At 45.1% G+C, this 20,662-nt stretch overlaps 1 protein-coding gene across 11 annotated transcripts in view; it reads left to right on the top strand.

The window, feature by feature from the left end:
- Nucleotides 1-20,662, top strand: part of EPB41 (erythrocyte membrane protein band 4.1) — an 86,396-nt gene that overhangs the window by 47,276 nt on the left and 18,458 nt on the right. For 2 of the 11 annotated variants that reach the window (XM_059488612.1, XM_059488611.1), the window contains exons 8-19: nucleotides 1,449-1,536; nucleotides 2,066-2,218; nucleotides 2,982-3,079; nucleotides 3,415-3,587; nucleotides 5,170-5,286; nucleotides 6,602-6,727; nucleotides 7,931-8,032; nucleotides 9,510-9,712; nucleotides 11,463-11,519; nucleotides 11,631-11,675; nucleotides 12,407-12,469; nucleotides 15,466-15,645. In XM_059488612.1, coding sequence (XP_059344595.1) covers nucleotides 1,449-1,536; nucleotides 2,066-2,218; nucleotides 2,982-3,079; nucleotides 3,415-3,587; nucleotides 5,170-5,286; nucleotides 6,602-6,727; nucleotides 7,931-8,032; nucleotides 9,510-9,712; nucleotides 11,463-11,519; nucleotides 11,631-11,675; nucleotides 12,407-12,469; nucleotides 15,466-15,645 — 1,405 coding nt within the window. The remainder of the gene's footprint in view (nucleotides 1-1,448; nucleotides 1,537-2,065; nucleotides 2,219-2,981; nucleotides 3,080-3,414; nucleotides 3,588-5,169; nucleotides 5,287-6,601; nucleotides 6,728-7,930; nucleotides 8,033-9,509; nucleotides 9,713-11,462; nucleotides 11,520-11,630; nucleotides 11,676-12,406; nucleotides 12,470-15,465; nucleotides 15,646-20,662) is intronic. The other 9 variants (XM_059488621.1, XM_059488617.1, XM_059488613.1 and 6 more) reach the window with 8 other exon arrangements.

Genomic DNA, 20,662 nt, shown 5'->3' with positions numbered 1-20,662 from the left:
CCATGACCTGGGCAGGTGTGTCTGGTTCAGGTAGAGTTGGGCAACTCCTGAGACTCTCCGTGGTTTCAGATTCAAGGGGTAAACCTCTTCCTCATCCTATTTTGTACATGTCTTCCTAGAAAGGAAAAAATGGAGCAAAGACAAGACTTTCTGACAGGCAGATGGGAGCAAAAAGCTGGAGCACATTGGGAAGGGTGGATGTGGGCTATGGCTGTAACCACTCAACACCTCACTCAAGCCTGCAAATCAATATTTTAAATTGATTCCCCTCCATTTACACTGTGAGGAGAGGAAATGAGGGAAAATAAGAACTGGGCCTCTGACAAGCTTCATGCCTTAGAGTCAAAGGCCATTTGCTGGGCTAAAAGTGGTAGATCACAATGCTGAATTATTCATGGCCTCATCAGAAGGAGACTTTAATGTATAAGATGTAGTTATATTTAATCTGTCTGCATGTGCAGAAGACGACAACACGTCCCCATTTAATTTCTGGTCTATATTTTGTGAACATTAAACTTCAAAGGATTTTCAGTGGGAATCATAGAATCATGGAATTGTTTAGGTTGTAAAAGATCTTGAAGACCATGGTGTCCAGCCACTACCCAGCACTACCAAGCCCACCACTAAACTGTGTCCCCAAGTGTTCTTTGGACATTTCCAGGGAAATCTCTGCTAAACCGTGCTCTGGCTCTTGCTGCTGTATTTGCAAAGCACGAGGCACATATCGAGATGGTGACTGCTCCTGGGGCTTTCCTGCAGGATTGTCCTTACAGTGGACTTTGCCCTGTCTCCCTCTGCTAAAACCTCTATTTACATCGCACACAAGATGTATGTGAGCTCAGTAAGGAAGACATCAAAGGAGGGTAGAAAATGAAATGGATGCAGCTGAATCCTCTCCCAGCAGAGCTGTTAATGTACCTCATCCACCAGAAATGTATTAACAGGGACGCTTCAAAACGTTGATAATGGCCTCCATTATCAGGATGTCTTTGTTAAATTGTGCCCCTCCTGCAGACAGGGCACCATCTGTTTCCAGAAAACCCCTCATTCATCTGCTCCCCTGGTTGGAATCTCTGCTAAGTGGTTTCAGCTGTCCCTGTGTTTGGTTGGAGAACAATAGCTGGGCCTGGGGAGGTTTGTGGGGAATAGGACCTATCACCTTTTGCTCTGTTGGGTTTCTTCTGCTGAATCAAGTTTTGTCCCCTCACTGCTCTTCTTCACTTCCTTCTCCTAGTGCCCTTACAGCTTCACAGGAATAAAGTCAGCTGTGTTATTGGGTTGCTCAAAGCACAAATTTGGGCAGTAAGAGTGATTTCATAATTCATTATCTGGGCACAGATTTGTTTGTGTTAAAAGCAAAAGGAAATCTAATGGATTTCATGAAGTCTGATCTGTCTCCTCTTAAAAGCAACAGTTTTGAGAATACCAATCCCTTTCTTTTTCTGCAGATCCATGACTCCAGCTCAAGCAGACCTGGAATTTCTTGAGAATGCAAAAAAGCTGTCTATGTATGGAGTCGACCTTCACCAAGCCAAGGTGAGAGCCAGTGTGTGTGGACCTACCCGTGGATTTTGTAATTTGATTATCCTTCCCTTGCAGGAGCAAGTTTACCTGTTTTGGGAAGCTGCTTTGGAAAGAGAGGAAGTACAGAAATACTGACATATAACAGGAAAGCCTTAGGCATTTCTGCAAGAGAAGTGATTGTTTGTGGTTTCTTATTATTTATATGTCACAGGAAACTTTCCAAAGCTCCTTGCATAGACAGGTCTTTTCTTTGAGTAACTTAGAATACAATATATATTCCCTGCCATATGAGGCACTGTGCTCCAGGAAATCCAGGATGGGCTCATCAAGAGCAACCAGCAGAACAGGAGAGATCAGGAGGAGGGAGGAGGTTGTCAGGAAATGCATGAAAGAAAAGGAGGGGTGGCCATGGAAGTGGGAGCTGGGGTCCAGGTGGTAGGGGGATGAATTTATGGGAAGACCAGAGGGATAATTTGGGAGGCAGCTGCTGACATGAAGCTCATAAACCTGACACTGCTTAAATCCTCATCTGTATTCCCAGGACTTGGAAGGAGTGGATATCACTCTGGGAGTCTGTTCCAGTGGCCTTCTTGTTTACAAAGATAAACTGAGAATCAACCGCTTCCCATGGCCCAAAGTCCTGAAGATTTCCTACAAACGCAGCAGCTTCTTCATAAAGATTCGGCCAGGGGAGGTACGAGGGGCTCCTGTGGGCTCCTGTCATTCTCTGTTTCCTTGGGATGGTCCCTGTGTGTATCCCTGGCTCTGCAGGAACGTTTGTCATCGGGGTGTCTGATCCCAGCTGAAGCTCCAAGCCAGCTGGTGACAGTGTAACAAGGACACGTTGTCATCCAGCACCACCTCCTGGCATCGCTGGGTATTCCCAGCGTCAAGGGAAAGGCATGGCAGGTTGACAGATGAAATTGGGGCAGAACTAGCTCATTTTTTTGGAAACAGGGCAAGACAATGGCTCTTTGTCTTGCTTGCATTCAAAGAAAATAATTAAAAATTAGAATTAGTTTTTCATCTAAGTGCAGGAAGCAGGGAATGGATGCATTGGTGCTGCCTCTCATGAGCGGGGAAATCCCTGCAGCAGCCTGGTTACATCAGAGAGAGGCTACAATGGGGATCCACCTCTTTCCTCTTCTTCCTCCTTCTCCTGCTCTGACTGCCGTGAGCCAGCCTTGCAGGGAGGTCGGTATTTGACCTCAGCTGACAGCTGGGCAGTATGACAGGGGGGATAAACCCACGGCATATTGCTCTGCAAATCCCTGTGCATCCTGAGGGATGCCCGGGCTAGTGGCCAAGTCCTCTATTTCCTCTGACCTGAGGTCCTGCTGCACACTGTGGGGCAAATTCAGCAGTTTGTGCCACAGCAGACCAAGGTGGTAGTCTGGGGACTGGGTTCCTAACACAATTATTTCCTGCTATGCTGAAATAACTTATGCTTTCCACAGCAAGAACAGTATGAAAGTACAATTGGGTTCAAGCTACCAAGTTACCGGGCAGCAAAGAAGCTCTGGAAAGTATGTGTTGAACATCACACCTTCTTCAGGTGGGTTTTCTGAACAGTAGCCTCACCCTCAGTCACTTAGTGCTTGAATTTAACTATTGAAAATGAACATTGTTCCTTAGCTTTCTGGAAAAATGGGAGAGTAATGGTTTCAGGGACAGTAGGTGTTTCTTTTGCAGAAATTTTTTAAGCAAGTTTTGCTTTGTAAGACCCATAGGACAGAGATGTTTGGGTCATGTAGATGTGAGACATCATTAGTATGTGCATTTCCTTGGCCAAGTGGACGCAAGAGACTCCTTTAATTTCCATTTTAATTCTTCTTCACATGCCCCTTCCTGGCTTCGGAGGTGTGGTTTTTAAATGTGTGTGTCTTTCAGGCTGACTTCCACGGAGGCCATCCCGAAGAGCAGGTTCCTGGCGCTGGGCTCCAAGTTCCGCTACAGCGGCCGCACGCAGGCGCAGACGCGGCAGGCGAGCGCCCTGATCGACCGCCCCGCGCCCCAGTTCGAGCGCACGGCCAGCAAGAGAGCGTCCAGGAGCCTTGATGGAGGTGAGTCAGCCCCTGCTGCGTCTTCTCTCTGCCTTCTGGAGTCACCAGGATGCTGAAGTACTCCTCAAGGAACACCTGGATTCCCTGCTGTACAAAAACACAGCTTAACTAGTCGCTGTAGAACAAGAGCTTGTTCCTGCCTCTTACATGTTTAGGAATTATGTGCCTGTAGTGAGACTGAATTGGTGCTCAGTTGGTTAGATCAGGGTGCTGATAACACCACAGGAATGGGTTTGTTCCCCATATTGGCCATTCACTTAATGGTGAAAGTTAGACTCTGTGATCCTCATGGATCCCTTCCAACTCAGAGTATTCTGTGATTCTCTGATTCTGAATTGTACTTGGTGATCCTTGTGGGTCCCTTTCAACTCAGAAAATTCTGATTCATCACACAACCTTTATTCACATCAACAAAACTGCCCAACCAAACGAAAAATTCCCCCAACACAAAACAAAAGTGGACAATTTGCACCTAATCCACCCCTTTCACCATCACCACAATTACAACAAGAATTTCCCATCATCGTTCTGCTCCTTAACGTTGCTCAGTACTTTTGCCCATTACCTCTCCCAGTTTTTATCCTTATCTCAATATCACAGCACTGTGAGGTCTGTTATGGGTAAATTAACTTCATCTCAGACAGACCCAATACAAAAATGCAAACCCAGGGTGGTCCCAGCAGAACTGACTGATGAAAAGAATTTAGGTAGGTCCTGAAGGCTTATAACTAAGTTCTACTTATAAAGATATTTCTTCATTTGATCTCAAAACATTTTCCTTTAGAAAAATCAGGAATTAAGCCATTCTGTTTGTTTTGTTTAATATGACTTCTTAAATTCCGTAGTTTACGTGAGGGGGAGATTTTTTTGCTAGGATAGAAACTTTTTCAGTGTCTCTTAAAGCGGTGGTCAGGTTGGAGTTGAGGTGTGTCAGTCAGATGGGCTCATCCCTTATATTTTTTAAAAGAAATTGATAGCAGCAGAAGAGGTGAGGCATGGAAAAGGGAGTGCCTACGTCGGGTCCACATGATCTATATCACAGAGTATTAAGAGCTAGGGAAAGAGGAGCATCCCTGTGCACTGTGAGGATCCAGGGAAAGAGGAGCGTCCCTGTGCACCACAGACACCTGCCTGATGGAGCAGGGACTGTGTTGCTTTGATCCTTCAAGTTTGTTCTGCAGCCTGGGGGAACCAGGGCTGCTCAGCACCCCATGGCCAGCAGCAGCCAGGCTGTCCCTGCTTCTGGGCTCAGGGCCATCCTGAGCCTGGGTTTTATGTTATGGAGCTGGAGGAAAGGGATGGTTCGAGCTCCATAAGGCAGCAAAGCCAAATTGCAGCTTCCCTGCAGTCTGGGCATGCGAAATTCCTCAGGCACGGTGCACAGCAGCAAGGGGACCAGTGCTGCTGCTTGCCCATTGCCCATGCCATTATGACCCCAGATGAATAGGGAAATCACAGCTACAGTGCTACACCTGGATGTAGAGATGGGAGAAGAGCAGCCTGGGAATGTGACACTCCTGCCCCCTTGACATCTGTGCCTTTGCCATGCGGGCAGTCGTTAACATGTGCCCCATTTCTTCAGCTAAACGTGCGACTCAAAAAGTTGAGTTCAGAACCCTAGAGGAAGAGAAGCAGAAGGAGGTGGTGGTGGTTGAGGTTCCTGAACCAAAACCTGCGGATCAGATCCGAGAGAAGCCAGGTATAGCTGTGGTGGTGGCTAAAACTCTCTGCAGTGCCTTTCCTATCCTCTACATGCTTGTTCCTGACAATTCCCAATTTTCACCAAATTGGGTAGCTTTCTCTCTTCATTTCTGTGCAAGAAGAGTTTCTCAGTGAGAGGAGACACAGCCCGGCTCTGGAAGACTCCTTAAATTTCTACTTTGCACAGTTGAATAAACTGCAATTCTTGTGGGGAGGTGGGGAAAAGATTAGGATGTGCTGGCACTTGAGAACTCTCTTGTTACATGTGGGTAGTTTTGTATATATGGATTTGAAAAACTTAAGTTTTCAAGTCTTAATCTTAAAGCTTCTCATGAAGCTTCAGAAATTCTTCATCCCAGAATGTCCTTGCCATTTTGGGTTGTTTTTCTTTTTTTTCTTTTTTTTCTTTCTTTTTTTTTTTTCTTTTTTTTTTTTTTTTTTGGTGTTTGAGAAATGCTGCCCATTTTGCTCTGTGGAGCTTATATTTCTCTTAGAATAGGTAATAGGTACTGTTAATAAATATGAATGTCCTTAAGAGGTGTGTAGGTACAACAGCATGTTTGAATACTCTTAAGTGTATCATAGCAGCAGTGTTACAAATATTTGCAGTCTTCATCACTTGCATAGTGACCGCCTGTGGTGTGTTAGGGCTGGAGATAATTCACGTGCAAATACTTTGGGTATCCTCCTACCAGCCAGAATTTTTTGACTGCTTTACTGCTTTTGACTGCATGACTGCTTTTCTAGTATCTAGATCAAGTTTTCATGAAGTGTGGCAAGCTTCCTCTCCATGGGCATTCCTTGAATCCTGACTAATCAGCATCTCCTGGTGGGGAAAGCCGGATGCTGTAAAAGCAGAAGGTGGAGAATTTCAGACACCAGGGTAGATTTGAAGTTGATCACTCAAGTACCTTTAATTAAAACTGCTAGATTTTGGATAGCTTTTTTGTCTGGATGTGTTTTTCCTGGATTTTGACAGCCAGCACCTGCTTCCCTCCAGACTTTGCTGGCAGAGCCCTTCTTAGTTCCATGCTCAAGAACTGTTCATGTGTCCCATGTTTCCTTTCCTGGGCAAGGAGCCCATAAAGCTTATTTTTGTGTTCTTTCCTCCTCTCATTCAATACACTGTTGGGTCTGACAGCACTAAAAGCACTGACACACAGTTCCATGCTGGAAAATGACTACTGAGCTGCCTGCAAACCTCCTTGCTGTTCCCAGCTGCTGAGAAGGATCTCCTCACTCCTTGCTTTGGTGACCATCGTGTGTTTGTGTGGGTCCCCAACCCCCATTAACACCTGCAAACCTCTTTCTAGCCAAACACACTCTTGAAACTTTTGAAATGAAACCCATTGCAGAGGAGGAAGAGGAGGAGAAGGTAGAGGTCATTAAGGTTCCTGTTGCCAAGCCAAAGTCAGTGGAGCTGATGCAGCCGCGGTCAGGTACAGCTGCAGTGGTGTTTGGTGGCAGTGGCTCCTGTGCTGATGCTGCTGGGTGAAGTGATGCAGCGCTGTAGGACAGAGGTTACACTGGTTGTGGTGGTGTTTGTACTAAAATCACTCCTGGCTTTGCTGTGTGCTGCTTTTCAGGTGTGCTCTGGGTGCAGCGAGCGGGTGCCATGCCCTGGCTCTGTGTGGAAATGTGGGCATCTCTTAAAGCTCCTCCCATACTGTCCCTTCTTGTGAGGTTTGTTTCCCTGAGCTGCAGGAGCGTGCAGTGCCTGGAAATCAGGTTATGAGATCTAGGACTGCTGGAGGTCACCTATATTCCACTTTATTTCTTCACTAGGGAGCTGCTACTTGCCTAGTTGGGGAAGGATGTCAGAGCAACATCACTGCTGCAGACAGATTCATATTAATCATAATTAAAAGTAGAGTTGATTATTTGTTGCAGGAAGAAGAGTTTGAAGCCATAGAGGGAGGTAACTGGGAACATCACATGTTTCCTTGGTTGCTATGAAAACCACTGGAGAACAGTCATGGTCCCAAGGCTGCCAGAGTTCCAGGAACATTTGGACAATGCTTTCAGGCACTGGGTGGGATTGTTGAGATGTTCTGTGCAGGACCAGGAATTGGACTCAGTTATCCCTCTGGATGTTTTCCACCTCAGCAGATTTCATGATTCTGTATTCCATGGGATACGTGGCAGCAGATCGGACATCGGCTGGTGTCAGACCTGAGCACGTCCAAGGCTCTCCTGCTGTAGCTGCCCCTTCTTATCCACCTCCTGTACTTTGCCTCATCTGGGCTTTTCTGCTCCCAGTAGGGACTGTTGGTGAGGTGATGGCCATGCTGATGATGATCAGTCATAGAATTCTGCAATGGTTTGGGTTGCGAGGGACCTTAAAAATCATCTAGTTACAACCTATGTTTTATATCTCAGTGCTTTTTACTGTGTTAAAATCATGTGTTAAAAGAGTCAAAGGCAGTTAATCATGAAAATGTAATAAAAATACAGTTCTGGCAACCTAGAACTCATTGTTGGATGGCACAGGAGAAGCTTGGTGTCTGTTACTATTTTTCCTGCATGTCTTGATACTCTGGGAGAGCAGCAAGAGAGATGGCCCTGTGGATTTACTGGTGGCAATATTTCCTTTACTGCTTCCTCTTTAAGGTGGCATTTTAACACATCCATAACTTTTTTAGCCAAACGTGATCTTGGCAGTATTGAGATAAGCCCAATTGAAGAGGAGGAGGAAGAAAAAATGATGGTGGTGAGAGAACTAGAGCCGTTGCCAAAGGAGTCAGGTACCACCGCAATGACAGCTTTGCACTCCCAGCATCCTCCTCATCCCAGCCATCCCTGCCATCTCACCTCTGTGCAACCTTCCCAGCAGCTGTCACTGCTTCTGTGACATGAATGCACTGGGACACAGCACCGAGTGTCCTTTGAAGAGGATAACACAGTGTCTGGGTCACAGAAATGAAATGCTGTGCCAAGGAGCAGGGAGGGAGTGGAGCTGGCAGTGGTGGGGTGGGTTTTAAGGTTGTTTACAACAGGATGTGGTGTCCAGGAGTTTGTCTTGAAAGTGTCATTTCTATCTCTGGAAATTCAGAAATTAAAAAGTTCTTTTTTAGCCTCCACATTTTTGGCCACATGGACACCTTATTCTCGCTATGTTTTATTAAGACACAGATGAGATGCTGTTACTTTTTCAGTACAACAGGAATTCTTACTAAGGAGTTGCTTGAAATTACAATTTTTATTTTAACAGCAAATTTTCTGTGAGTGACTGGCTGGACATGAGTGACCTCATATTGGCTGGAATATGATACACAGTATAGTCCTGCTGCAAACTGTGATTTTGGGAATGTGAGATCACGTCAAAGATATTCTTTTATGTGACAGGATGTCTTTTTAGTGAAACATCCCTAAAAACCAACATCAGGAGAACCAAATAGTGTATTATATACCTAAGTGCATACAGGAAATTAATTTGGGCTTGCTTTGTCACACAGCTTTGGCTTGACTATTTCCTTGGGGTTGGGCAACTCAGGAACTGAAGTAGGCAGTTGACTTTGTGTGGACCTAGTGCTTGTATTCACAACTATCATCCTCTGAAAAGATGGTTTTTGGCAGTATGCTGTTCATTTCTGCACTGTCACTTGCCTGGAAGTGCTGGGTATCTTCCTACTGTGCTGCCTTGAAGATACCCAGCTCAGACACACTGTCCCAGCCTGCCTTGAAACCCACTGGGAAGTTGCTGAGAAGTTTGCTGGAGCAATGCTTGTTGATTTTTGGTGGGGGGGACATGGACAGGGATGAAAGCCTGTGTTTTTCTTCCAGAAGCCATCTGTTTCTGTGTGAGGAGATGCCTCTGAGTACAGAGCTCCTTGCGCTGTGTCTTTTCTAGTTGCATTGGAATGGAGTCCGTGTCAGTTGTGTGTAAAGGACCCAGAAATTCATGGCACGATGTCAAAAATAGATTTGCCTTTCTGGTGTGGCTTCTGGTGTGGCAGAGTGCAAGCTTGCTTTTTGTAAACCATCTGGTATGGGGTTTTATTTGATTTTATTTTAAACCATAAGGAAAATAATTTCAGCTCTCCTGTACCAAATGCACAAGCTGCTTTGCTCAACATCTTTATTTCTTTTCCCTTTTTTTCATACTCCTCCTCCTTCTCCCTTTCTTTTTAAATGACAGCACTGTAATTTGGAAAGACTTTGTACAATCCATTGAAAAGTTACCTGCTCTGAACCTTGTCCCTGTCTGTCCCCCATCCTCAGCAGTGGCTGTGATAACCCCAGAGCGGAGTCCCCGGCCTACCTCAGCCCCAGCCATCGCTCAGAGCCACCCTGCAGAACCAGCCCCACCTAAGTCCAGTGTGAAGGACGTGACATCTAAAGTAGGGAAGGAAACAGCAAAATCTGATGTGAGACGTGAAGAATTTCCCCTGGAGAAACCCGAGGAGCCAGTGGACGCCTCAAAGGTAGGCCCGAGCGGAGTCTCTTGGGAAGAGCTGGGCTGGAGCATCGCCCAAGAAAGTCACCCCAAAGCAGCAGCTCTGTTCTGGGAGATGAGGGGTTCATCCCTTATCCCTCAGTGCTGGGTGGGAGCAGGCACAGGGGTCTGGGTGCCAGGGAATCCCAGCTGTGACATTCGGTGGAAGAAGGAGCTCCAGGGCAGTCGGGTATTGGTGGTTGTAGTCAAAGCAAGTGCAGCCTGCTGATAGATGGTTACAAACACTGGCAAGAGCTGCATGTGATCATGGAACTAGAGTTCACAGCTCACCCATGGCCAGACTGTGCCCCCTGATTCCTGGTATGACAGCAGGAGTGAATTCCGGTGAAATCAGTGATAATGGATCTGGTCTGCAGCCCAGCGCCAGAGTGTTTTTCATCTTGATAGGCTTTTGCTGGGAGAGCTGGTAATACAGTGCTGCAAATTGGACTAAAGCTTTAGTTGAAAATGGCACTGGTGAGATCTTGGGGAGTTTATTGTTTAAATTCAGTACTTTTAACCATTATTTGATCTTTCTACAAATGTCTAAGTTCTTTGCTGGGGTTGATACATGTGTGCTGTTCTAATAAGTTGAAATAATGTGCAAAATTATTGCTGATATTACAGTGTCCTTAATATTCAGCAGATATTACTGACTTATTGAAACCTTACAGTGGTGCAGTGGAAGTGTTTGTCTTGAGACAGTTTCCACATTACTCCAAAATTTAGCTTTCTCAGCATTGCTGGAGCCACATAATTCTGAACATATCACACAGTGAGTCTTGTGTAAGCATCTCCAGGGATGATTCCTATTAATTAAGGTTTGGAGATGGAGGTGAAGAAAGGGCAGTTGCTTCAAAAACTTCCATGGCCTGCATGAACAGTAATTTTTAAATGAAACTGCTGAAGGGAACTTCAGGTTGGCACTGTGGGGTGGGAGTCAGAGCACAGAGATCCTGCCCTGCTGTTCCTGCCCAGCTGCTTCCCCTCCCTCATATTACACTGGGAACAAGGAAATTTCACTTATCCCATCTTACTTATTACAGGTTTTTTCCTAAATGCTTAAACATTAGATTTTTTTTTCCCCCTTTAAACATAGATGTGGGAGGAAAATGTGGATTTGAACATACTAAATTTACTGTTTCTCCAATGGCGCTGCATCACTCTGATGCTTTTGCTTTCAGAGTATGTGGCAATCTAGTTTCCCTGAAATACTTCCCTTAGAGTGTTAAGACAATCTTGGCTCTCTACTTATGGACAGGAAAGAACCTAATTTGTGATGTTAGGCTTGGTTTTGTGGCTATGCCTCTTCTTACTGCCTCCTCCAACATAATACCTGCGATACAACCAATAATTTTTGGTTTTGAGAAGGTCTGTGTTAATTTGAGCATGTTGCTTTGTTTGGATTTTCACTGGGAGATCCAGCTGCAAATGCCATTTGAAAACATTGCCTGACCAGCCTACTGCAAGTGGGAAGCCCTTCTTCAGAAGCACTGGGGAGCACTGGTTTCAAATACAAATAATTCTCAAGCTGGAGGAATTATTTAACATGCTGTTGACTAACAAAGTGCTGGGGAGCTGCTGTGTCATTAACCCCTGCCCAGGGCTGCATGTTGGTTTTTGCATGTTCCCTCAGCACTTCAAAACCAACTTTATGCAGCTGTGTTTGAAACTAAATGGTTTCTTGAAACAAATCTACTAACAAGAAATGTTTTTACCAATTTATTTCCTAAATGTAGGTGAGGAAAACACATATTGAGGTCACAGTCCCCACCACGAATGGTGCCCAGCCCCAGGTTTGTGCTAATAATTCAGTTTAGGTTGCTCACTTTTTTTTTTTTCCCAAGGTTCAACGTAGTTAAATGAACCAACAACTCTTTTTTTTTTTTTTTATCACTGCCCAACAGCAACAGCCTGCAGAAAAAGAGGAAGAGCTGATAAGAATGAGGAAGGTTAGCCATTTTACCCTTTCACCAAATTTGACATATCATTCATGCATATGTAACTTGTTTAAAAAGACAGTGCTCCAGTTTCTTGATGGGCTTTGGGTTGGGGTGTTGGTTTTCTTTAAACTGTCAAATACTTGATTTGAAAATTAATTTTTGTCCCATAGATAAGCTCATTGCTGAAATTATGCATGTTGAATGTTCAAAAGAAACACACGTGTTTTGATTTATGAAATTTCTTCTCAGTAACAAATTTAGTTAGAAACTAAATGTAGCCTGCTTTGCAGGAAATGCAAAACAAAAATCAAGAGAAAGCCTCTTGGTATTGATTAAGTAATAGGGAAACATCCAAGATGGGAAAGTGTTTAAGGTGCAGTTGCTGTGCACGTTAAAGTCCCCCCAGGCAGTGCAGCCCCGAGCTCAGGGTGAGCCTGCATCCCTCAGGAGCTGGTGAGGTGACTGAGCCAGGCTTCCTCAGAAAACCAGGAATTGTGTCTGTGGCCAGAGCCAAGGCCTCTGGGAGCTGTCTCTTTAAAGGACTCATCACATCTCCCATTCTCCATGAGCCAGACCCCCATTCCCAGCGGGAATTCCCACCCCATGCTGCCACAGCGCTGCACTCCCAACGCTGATTAACTTTTTAATTTGCCAATTTATCAATCCCACAAGACCAACGTTTTAATTTTTTGTGCTTTTTTTGTTTTGTTTTGTTTCCCCCTTTTCTTTCATTTTCACAGAAGAGATCAAAGAGGCTAGATGGTGAAAACATTTATATCAGGCATAGCAATTTAATGTTGGAGGTTTGTATGAACTTGAAGCTTTTTTTGAGTTGCATTTGCTAAACCTTCTGCATCTGCGCTGAACTTCTTCCTCTTCTGCTGCTGCCCTTGTTTTTGCATGCTCTTGCATGAAAGACCTTTTGATTTGGTTGATTTTTTTAATTATGCTTCTGCATGGTGACAGTAAACATGATGATGTGCAGGCCTTCTTCCTTCTTCCTCTTCTGACTTTCATTCTCTCATACCTCCCCAAAATACATGATTGGCAGTGCTCAGATCTGCTCTGGGACCCACTGGCTGCTCAAGGAATCATGAATTGTAGTGCTGGGCTCATTGACCTGTTTTTCACTGCTTGAAACAAATTCTTTTCCTGGGGGAAAAGCCTGTGAAAATATAAAATTCAGGATAAGCTGCTGGTGAAGTTGGGGCAGATTGCCTAGAGCAGCTGTGGTTACCCCTGGATCCCTGCAAGTGTCCCAGGGCCAGGTTGGATGGGGTGTGGAGCAAGCTGGGATAGTGGATGGTGTCCCTGCCCAGGGCAGGGGGAGGATGGTATGGGCTTTAAGTTCCCTTCCATCCCAAACCATTCCAGGATTCTGTGAAATTGTCATCTCTATGATGTCCAGGCCACCACAATGTCCGTGTTGCTTCAGGCAGGAGGGATCTTTTTGGATGCTGCAGTGGTGTTTGCAGCTTTTCCATCCTCTTCCCAGCCATTTTTGGCCTTGCAGCACCTCATCACCCCTGGGCCCCATCCTGGCTCAGTGCCAGGTCCCTCTGGATCTGATAGACAGGCTCAGTGGTCACGGGTAGGTTATTCTTCCACATTACAGCTCTTCCCTTTGGATTTGGGAGCCCTTTCCACTTGTTTTCACCTAAGCTCAGTCTCAGAACAGACCATGCCAATCATATATTTTATTTTCTTTATTACACTCTGTTATGGGAGATGTTTTGTGGCTTCTGATACTCTGGTCCTGTGTTACATGTTTCTACTCAAACCTGCAGCACCAGCAGCTCATAGGGTTTCCCTGGTGATATCTCTTGAAAGTGGAGTATACTAACTGCCTTCTCATCAGAATGTTCAAAGTATTGCAGCTTCCGTGGGGGTTTCTTGGGGTTTTTTGTTTTTTGGGGTTGTTGGAGTTTTGTTTGTTTGTTTGTTTTTGATTTTTTTTTTGGTTTTTTTTTTTTTTTACTGCTACAACATAGAGCTTTGAGTGACAAGTGAAGGGTCTGCACATGATAGGCAGAGTTGAGCTGCCAGCGGGGCGCTCTGAAGACCACGCCTGTTGCTTTTTCACCCAATTCAAACAGCTCCAATTTCCCAACCCCAAACAGAGCTTTGTCATTGCTTCTAACCTCTTTTTTCCCATCAGTGCAATACTTGACTCACAGCCCTTTCCGTCTCCACTCCCCTTCCCACAGTTCTGTTGCAGGTGCTCCAGCCCTCCCCTACAATCAGGCTGACCCAGCAGCTCACCCCCTTTATTCCCTTTATTTTTTTAATCCATGCACTTGGCAGATCAGATATTTTCCTGTCAGACCTCACCCTCCTGAAGCTGCCTGGTGATTTTACTGAAAGCCTTTTAAAGCTCCCCATGCACCAGCTTCCTGCAGAAGGGGTGAGACAGGAGGGAAAGGGTGACACTGAGCTAGCTGGTTCCTCAGGGTGCTTCCCAGACCCGGCTCCACGTAGCTCCTCGTGGCTTTGGCTCCTCTGCCAGCCCTCCCAGGCCCTGCTCCTGCACAGTGCTGGAAAGCCAGGGTGGTCCTTCTCTCTTCTCTGAGCCAGGAGCAGCTGTAGGCTTTTTGGACCAGGCAGGGATTTGCCCCAGAGTCCACAGCAGACTCATTTCTACTTTTTTTCCCTACCTAACAGGCACTTGCCTTATACTTTCATCCAGGGTAGAAGCCAAAATTTGTTATTTTCCCCCCAGAACTGTGCCAAAAAAAGTAAATATTGTTAAAGAGGCATTTGGGGTTTAGCCCTATGGGGAGGGAGGGTGGTGTGTCCTCGGTGAGCTGCAGGAATGGAGATTTTTGGGAGAGCCCTCACTTAGGGATGCATTTGTTGTCCCATCTTCTAAAATCGATGGGCTGAGTAACAGCTAAAAGCACAAAAAGAGTGAAATTTCCTGGTGATGCTTTTACTGACCTTGATTTCCCCTTTTCTTGCTGTTTTTTGGCCCCGTCCTGAAAAGTTGTTTGCTGTCTGCGAAAGCTTTCTTTTCTATAGCCTCTGGTTTGCTTGCAAGGAAGAACTATTTTTAACAAGTTGACTTGCCTTGAAGTACGTGTGTTTATGCTGTAAACTGGCATCACAGAGTAAAAATCTGACTTTCTCCAGATGAAAAATTTTAGCAGGAGTTTCTTCATTGATCTAGCATAAAATAAATTTTCAGTTTGATTTTTTTTCCCAAAAAAATTATCTCATCTTTGTTTCTGAAGTCTAAAACTGCCTATGATGGCTCCTGGAGGGATGAGATGAGAGGGAGTAGAAAAATGGTAATGGGATATTCTAGGAACAAAGATAATTTCTGCTAGGAAAAAAGAGAAACAGATATGAAGCGAGTAAATAAAATTGAGAAAACATTTTCTTTATCATCAATTTTATTAAGAACTGGAAATACTCACGCTAGCAGAGGGTAAAGAAAGCAAACTCACAAAATTTAAAGATGTTAAATTAAATAACCGAAAGAAACATAGTTTGGCAACTTTAAAAAATCCTGTTTGGGGAAAATCCATTATATTCCAGCTCAGCTGTCACCTGGTTTTGGTGTCGCTTGAGATGAACCACTGGCAAGTCCCGCTGCTGGACAAGACCCTGTTCTGGGGTTGCAGTTTATCCTAATTAAAAAAAGAGGAGGAGAGAGGATGCTCCCTTTGTGTGTTTGCAGTGTGAGCACAGTTTGGGAAGTTGTCAGTAGATCTGCTGAGTGCAGCTTTGCTAAGCACAGCTTAGGCAGTCCCAGGTCTCTCTCCATGTCCCTTCACTTATCCTGTCCTTTTGCTGATAGGATCTAGATAAGACCCAGGAGGAAATAAAGAAGCACCATGCCAACATCAGTGAGCTGAAGAAGAACTTCATGGAGTCCGTGCCCGAGCCTCGGCCGAGTGAGTGGGACAAGCGTTTGTCCACCCACTCCCCGTTCCGCAGCCTCAACGTCAACGGGCAGATCCCCACGGGAGCGGACGGAGTGAGTACCTGGCACAGCTGCTCCGGGGCAGCACTGCACTCTGGGGCTCAGCTCCCCTTGGCTTCTGCTTGTTTTCAGTTTTAGTCGTTAGTGTTGGCTTGTAACGTGTAGAATGTTCTCTGAGACAATCGAAGCTTTAGTCGTAGTATTATAAAAATGTGATTTTTTTGGTAGAGAAGGATGTAAGAATTCCTTAGCTGGTATTGATGCTACTTTTCCTAGTGTTGCTGTCAATGTCAGATGCTAGAGAGCACTTGTCCCATGGCTGGTTTGGGGACTGGGTCATTCCTGGATCTCCCCAAAATGTGGAAAAAACCCTGACAAACCCAATATCCAAAGACCTAAATTATTACTTCAGAGATAACATTGCAGATAACCCAGCAGAGAAGCACTGGGATGGGATGATTTTTCCAAAATCACTTTATTCTCCAGTTAATCTGGTATGTCATAGGGTTTAGACTTGCATTAGGAACTCCAGGTGCTGATCTGCTGTGGAGGCTTTGAGAAGACTCCTTGGGTGGCCACAGCAGGGCTGTTCAAACACGATGAGAATCTCCCTTCTTCAAGGAACTGTGTGTTAGTAACCACATATACTCACAGTTTCTCTGCTAATTTCCTTAAAAAGGTAATTTTTCTAGGAAAAACCAGTCACCAGCTGGTTTCTTCTTGGCTAACAGACACCTCTGTCATACTGGTGGCAACTGGCTCGTATTTGGAGTCTGTGAGTAAAAGTGTAGTTAGTGCCTGTGGCAATCAGTCTTTTAAGTGGTAAATGCAATTTTTTATTGCAACAGAAAAATTGCATCCTGACTGCAAATGGTGGTAATTGAAGACTCTCTTGGTTGAAAGCCCAGTTTTTCCCCTTCCTTCCCACAGCCCTGCAGATGAACTAGTATTTCATGTTCAAACAAGGCAGATACTTATTAATCAGGAAATAATCTTTCAGTAGATGGAGGGTAATTGTAACATGTACAAGGAGTTTAACACCAAGTTTACTTCAGGCTCCTCAAAGCTCGGAGTAAAGCCAGGACAGCTAAAGGGCTTTTTGCCTACTAGCAAAATGAGGTCTCCAAAGTGAACTTACTCAGGGTTGGTTGCTACAGAATCTCAGAATGGTTTCGATTGGAAGGGAATTAAAGCCCCTCCAGTCCCACCCCTGCTATGGGCAGGGCCCCTTCCTGCCTGTCCCAGGTTCCTCCAAGCCCCATCCAGCCTGACCTCAGACACTTCAGGGATCCAGGGGCAGCCACTGCTTTTGTGGGCAGCCTGTCATGGGGATTGCCCTGTTCAACACATGGATAGGCTTTACCCTCTGTGGCTGAGCCTCGGCGTAGACTCCTCAGGAGTGCCCAGTGGGTGGGACAGAGCTGAGGCTCTCAAGCTCTACAACTGCAGTTCAAGAATGTTATCCTTGGTTTTTATGAAGAATTTCTTGCAAGGTGACCACACTGAGACCCTGGAGGGCTGCTGGTTACCATAACTGGGTGGTGTGGGCTTGTCCCACCTAAGGTGGCAGTGGGTCTGCAGCACTGCAGAATTGGTGTCAGCCCTAGATTTGCATTTCTGGAAATTCCTTCTTAATCTGGTCCTCTTTGAAATGATCTCACTCTGAGGTTGCTATGTCCTGCTATGAACCTCCAGAAATGCATCTTCTCCAGGCACTGACCGGGGAGAAAGTTTTCCCTCACCTGCATGTGTTGAAGGATCATAAATCAGATGGTAATTAAGGATCGTGAATCATGGTGCAGAGCCATTGCTCCTGTTCATGATGGTGCTTTCACCCTGCCTTAGTGGCTTAAGGGTTTTTTGCCAGGGGCCACTTCTCTTCTATTCCTGTATGTTTTGTTATGAGACAACTGAACCTTAACACGCTTTGTGTGTCCAGGTCAAGAAAGTCACTGTCCCATCTTCTGAGAGACAGGTTGGTGGGCTTGAGGTAAAGCTGCTGCTCTGATCTGTGCTTCTGAACCAGATTTGCTATTGCAATGGCACCGAGCAAAAACTCAACAGCAGCTGCTAGATAACATTTTTTTTTTTTTGCTACATGAAGTAGTTTCATAACTCACACCCAGAGGACTTTGGCACTGCTGCAGCTTTTGCAGCGTTCAATTTTTGCTTATTTTGGTGCATGGCTGGTTCGAAAAAGCTGCATGACCAATATAACCGTGTATTCGGGGACAAAAGCAATTCTGAAAATTTAACTGTTCCCTGTTCTTTTTATGTTGTCTTTCTTTCTGGTTTTTTTTTGTTTGTTTTGTTTTTTTGGTTTTTTTTTTTTTTTTTTTTGTTTTGTTTTGTTGTTGTTGTTTTAATGATCATGTTACTCTTGCATCTTATATTTTATTTTGCTGCCCAGTCTCCCAGCTACTTTCTCCCGAATTCTCACCACTTAGGGGTGTGCAAAGAACCAGTCCCAAAATACCGCACTGACCAGCGGAGGTTGGCTCAGCTGAGGGAGCTTAGAGCCAAGTTTTTCCTGTCCTAAGTACACTTGTGTTTGACCTGGGCTGGCAAACTAAAGGGTGTAGACTTACTGAACAGCAACATTCCCACAATCTTTCCTTTCTTCAGCAGAAGTGCTGAAGCCCTTGCATGGTCCTGTGTGCTGATTTACTCATTCTGGGTTTTTATCATTCTTTAACCTCCAGAAACAAATATGCTAAAACACAGAGCAAAATTCCAGGAGTATGCTCTGCTCCTACTGCCACCCTGCCCGTTCCATGTGTGGGATTTTTAAGATTTACAGTTTTTCACTTGTTGAATAGAATTTTCAAACCAGCTGAAATTTTGATACTCTGGTCAGAACTTTGGAAAAGCATTTTGTATCTGCTCTTCAGTCTGGCTGTTCCATGGGATTTTCCAAACACTGGGTTTCAAGGGCACTGTAGATTAGGAAGCTGTCAGAGACCACATTTTGTACTGCACCATTCCTGTTTCAAATACTTCAAATGTTTTTCTCACCATTCCAGTTCCAAAACACTCTGGAAGATTTTGGGCATCCACTTTTCTGGGTGGGCAGGCATCAAACACTCATGATCCTGGTGCAGATGTTGATGAGCTCTGCAGAGAGAACATGGTTCTATAGCTCCAAGGCTGGTGTGACACAAGCCACCAGCAGCTCTGCTCTCCAGGGCAGTTTATTTTATGTTGAGAAGAGCTGCCCTAATGCTTTGCACATCTCCAAGTGTCATTTTGGGCGCTTTCCATCTGTCATTTTTGTTCATCTCTCTCTGTCTTTCTTGATCTTCTACCATGAAAGCAGACACGGGAACGGCCTCTGTTAGTACAGGATGAAGACAAACTAAAAGAGCAGGAGATACCTACTGAGACAGCCTTTCCCCGGCCAGCAAGTGAAGCAACTCTTCCAAAGGTTTCTATTGCAATCCCTGAAGAGCAGAAATCACTCAAAAAGTGTCAGCTGTACTCTAGCGTTTTTCCTTCTCCACGTATTCCCTTTATGATGTCCTTCCTTCTGGTTATAGCACTGACTGTTTGGTGGCTGCTCTTTCTCTGAGTGGCAACAGGGTCATATTGAAACCTCAAGACCAAAGCTCCTGAATTTCTGGGCTGTAGTCTCTGCTGCATCTTCTTTGTCCTGGTTTCTGATCTCCGTAGTTGGCTGTCCTGGGAGGGACACCCGTGACTGTCGTGTTAATCCTGCTGTGTGTCCTTGTGTGGCTGTGATGGGACCTAGCAGGAGTGCTCCTGGATTGCCAGGTCCATTCTGAAGTTTCCTGTGGTGCAAAAGCAAATTCTTTGAATTGTGTTCCCATCTGCTGTGGGAGAGCAGATGGGTGGAGGAAATCCTGAGAGGAGAGTCTGGTTTCCCAAGCCCCTGAAGACTTCCCATAGGAATTGCTGGAGAATTGCTTTTAAGCTTGTTGTTTTAAATGTAAGATATTCACAAGCTGAAGAACATTTGACACTGATCTAAAATATGCTTTACAGGAATGTGCTGAATCATAGAATCCTGGAATGGTTTGGGGTTGGAAGGGCCCATAAAGATCATCTTGTTCCCCCTCTGCTGTGGTCAGGGAACCTTCCCCTGGACCAGGTTGTTCCAAGTCCCATCCAACCTGGCCTTGAACAATTCCAGGCATGGGAATCCACAGCCTCTGTGGGCAACAAGAGGTTGACTCTCTAGGAAGAACATTGGAATCTAATCCATAAACACTAAATTTCTAGGAAACTCAGATTGGCACTTAAATAAAAAGTACTGGTTCTCACTGCTGCTCTTGGTAGTAAGTTAGGGACAGGGTCTGCCTTTCATTTTCTAGTGGGGGAAGCCTGTGACAAAGTATCCCAGCTTCCCTCTCCCCCACTATTCTCACATCCAAGAAAATACATAGTGTTACAGGAGAAAACTCATTACAAGGAGATATTTATTGTAAACATAGATTAATAATTTTTTTTTTTAATCTGAAAGACTTTTTGCACTTGGAATGTGTTTTACTTAATTTGTGTAGAACTAACTGATGCATGTTTGCTTAGGTCACAGAGATGGAGTTACCTGTTGTTTGAACATTCCCTCTGTTGGCAAGTTGGCTTGGCCACATCAGGACACACTTCTAATGTTAAAGCTCTCGATTGTTTTTGACTTCTTTAACCAAACTGTTGCATGCCGCTCGTTGTTTATTGCTTACAATGTGTCTGGAGGATGCTCCCATTTATCCAAGTTATCCTGCCTGAGCTGTGCAGGCTCCAGCCCAGCTAGACTGAGCAGAACTGGTTTGTGAACTGGAGGGAAGGTGGGACTTCGTGTCTGAGGGGTTTCTTTTCTGTAAATAGTAACAATGGGGCTGAGCTGAGTCCCCCATTTCTCCTTTCAGCACCAATCTGTGTTCTCCTGTGTCCACTGGAGGACTGGCCTGGACACAGTCACTCTGAGAACACCCCCCAGTGTCACCAGTGGTGGCTGCTGCTCCAGCAGTGTGGAAGAGAAAGGAGCAGGCCTTTATTACATGGACTAAAATATGTGAATATATATAAATACCTGTATTTATAACCCTTTCTAGAT

This window comes from Ammospiza nelsoni, chromosome 25 (assembly GCF_027579445.1).
Source record: "Ammospiza nelsoni isolate bAmmNel1 chromosome 25, bAmmNel1.pri, whole genome shotgun sequence".
NCBI lineage: Eukaryota > Metazoa > Chordata > Aves > Passeriformes > Passerellidae > Ammospiza > Ammospiza nelsoni.
Note: the sequence above shows the minus strand (reverse complement) of the source record. Positions and strands in the feature narration are given on the sequence as shown.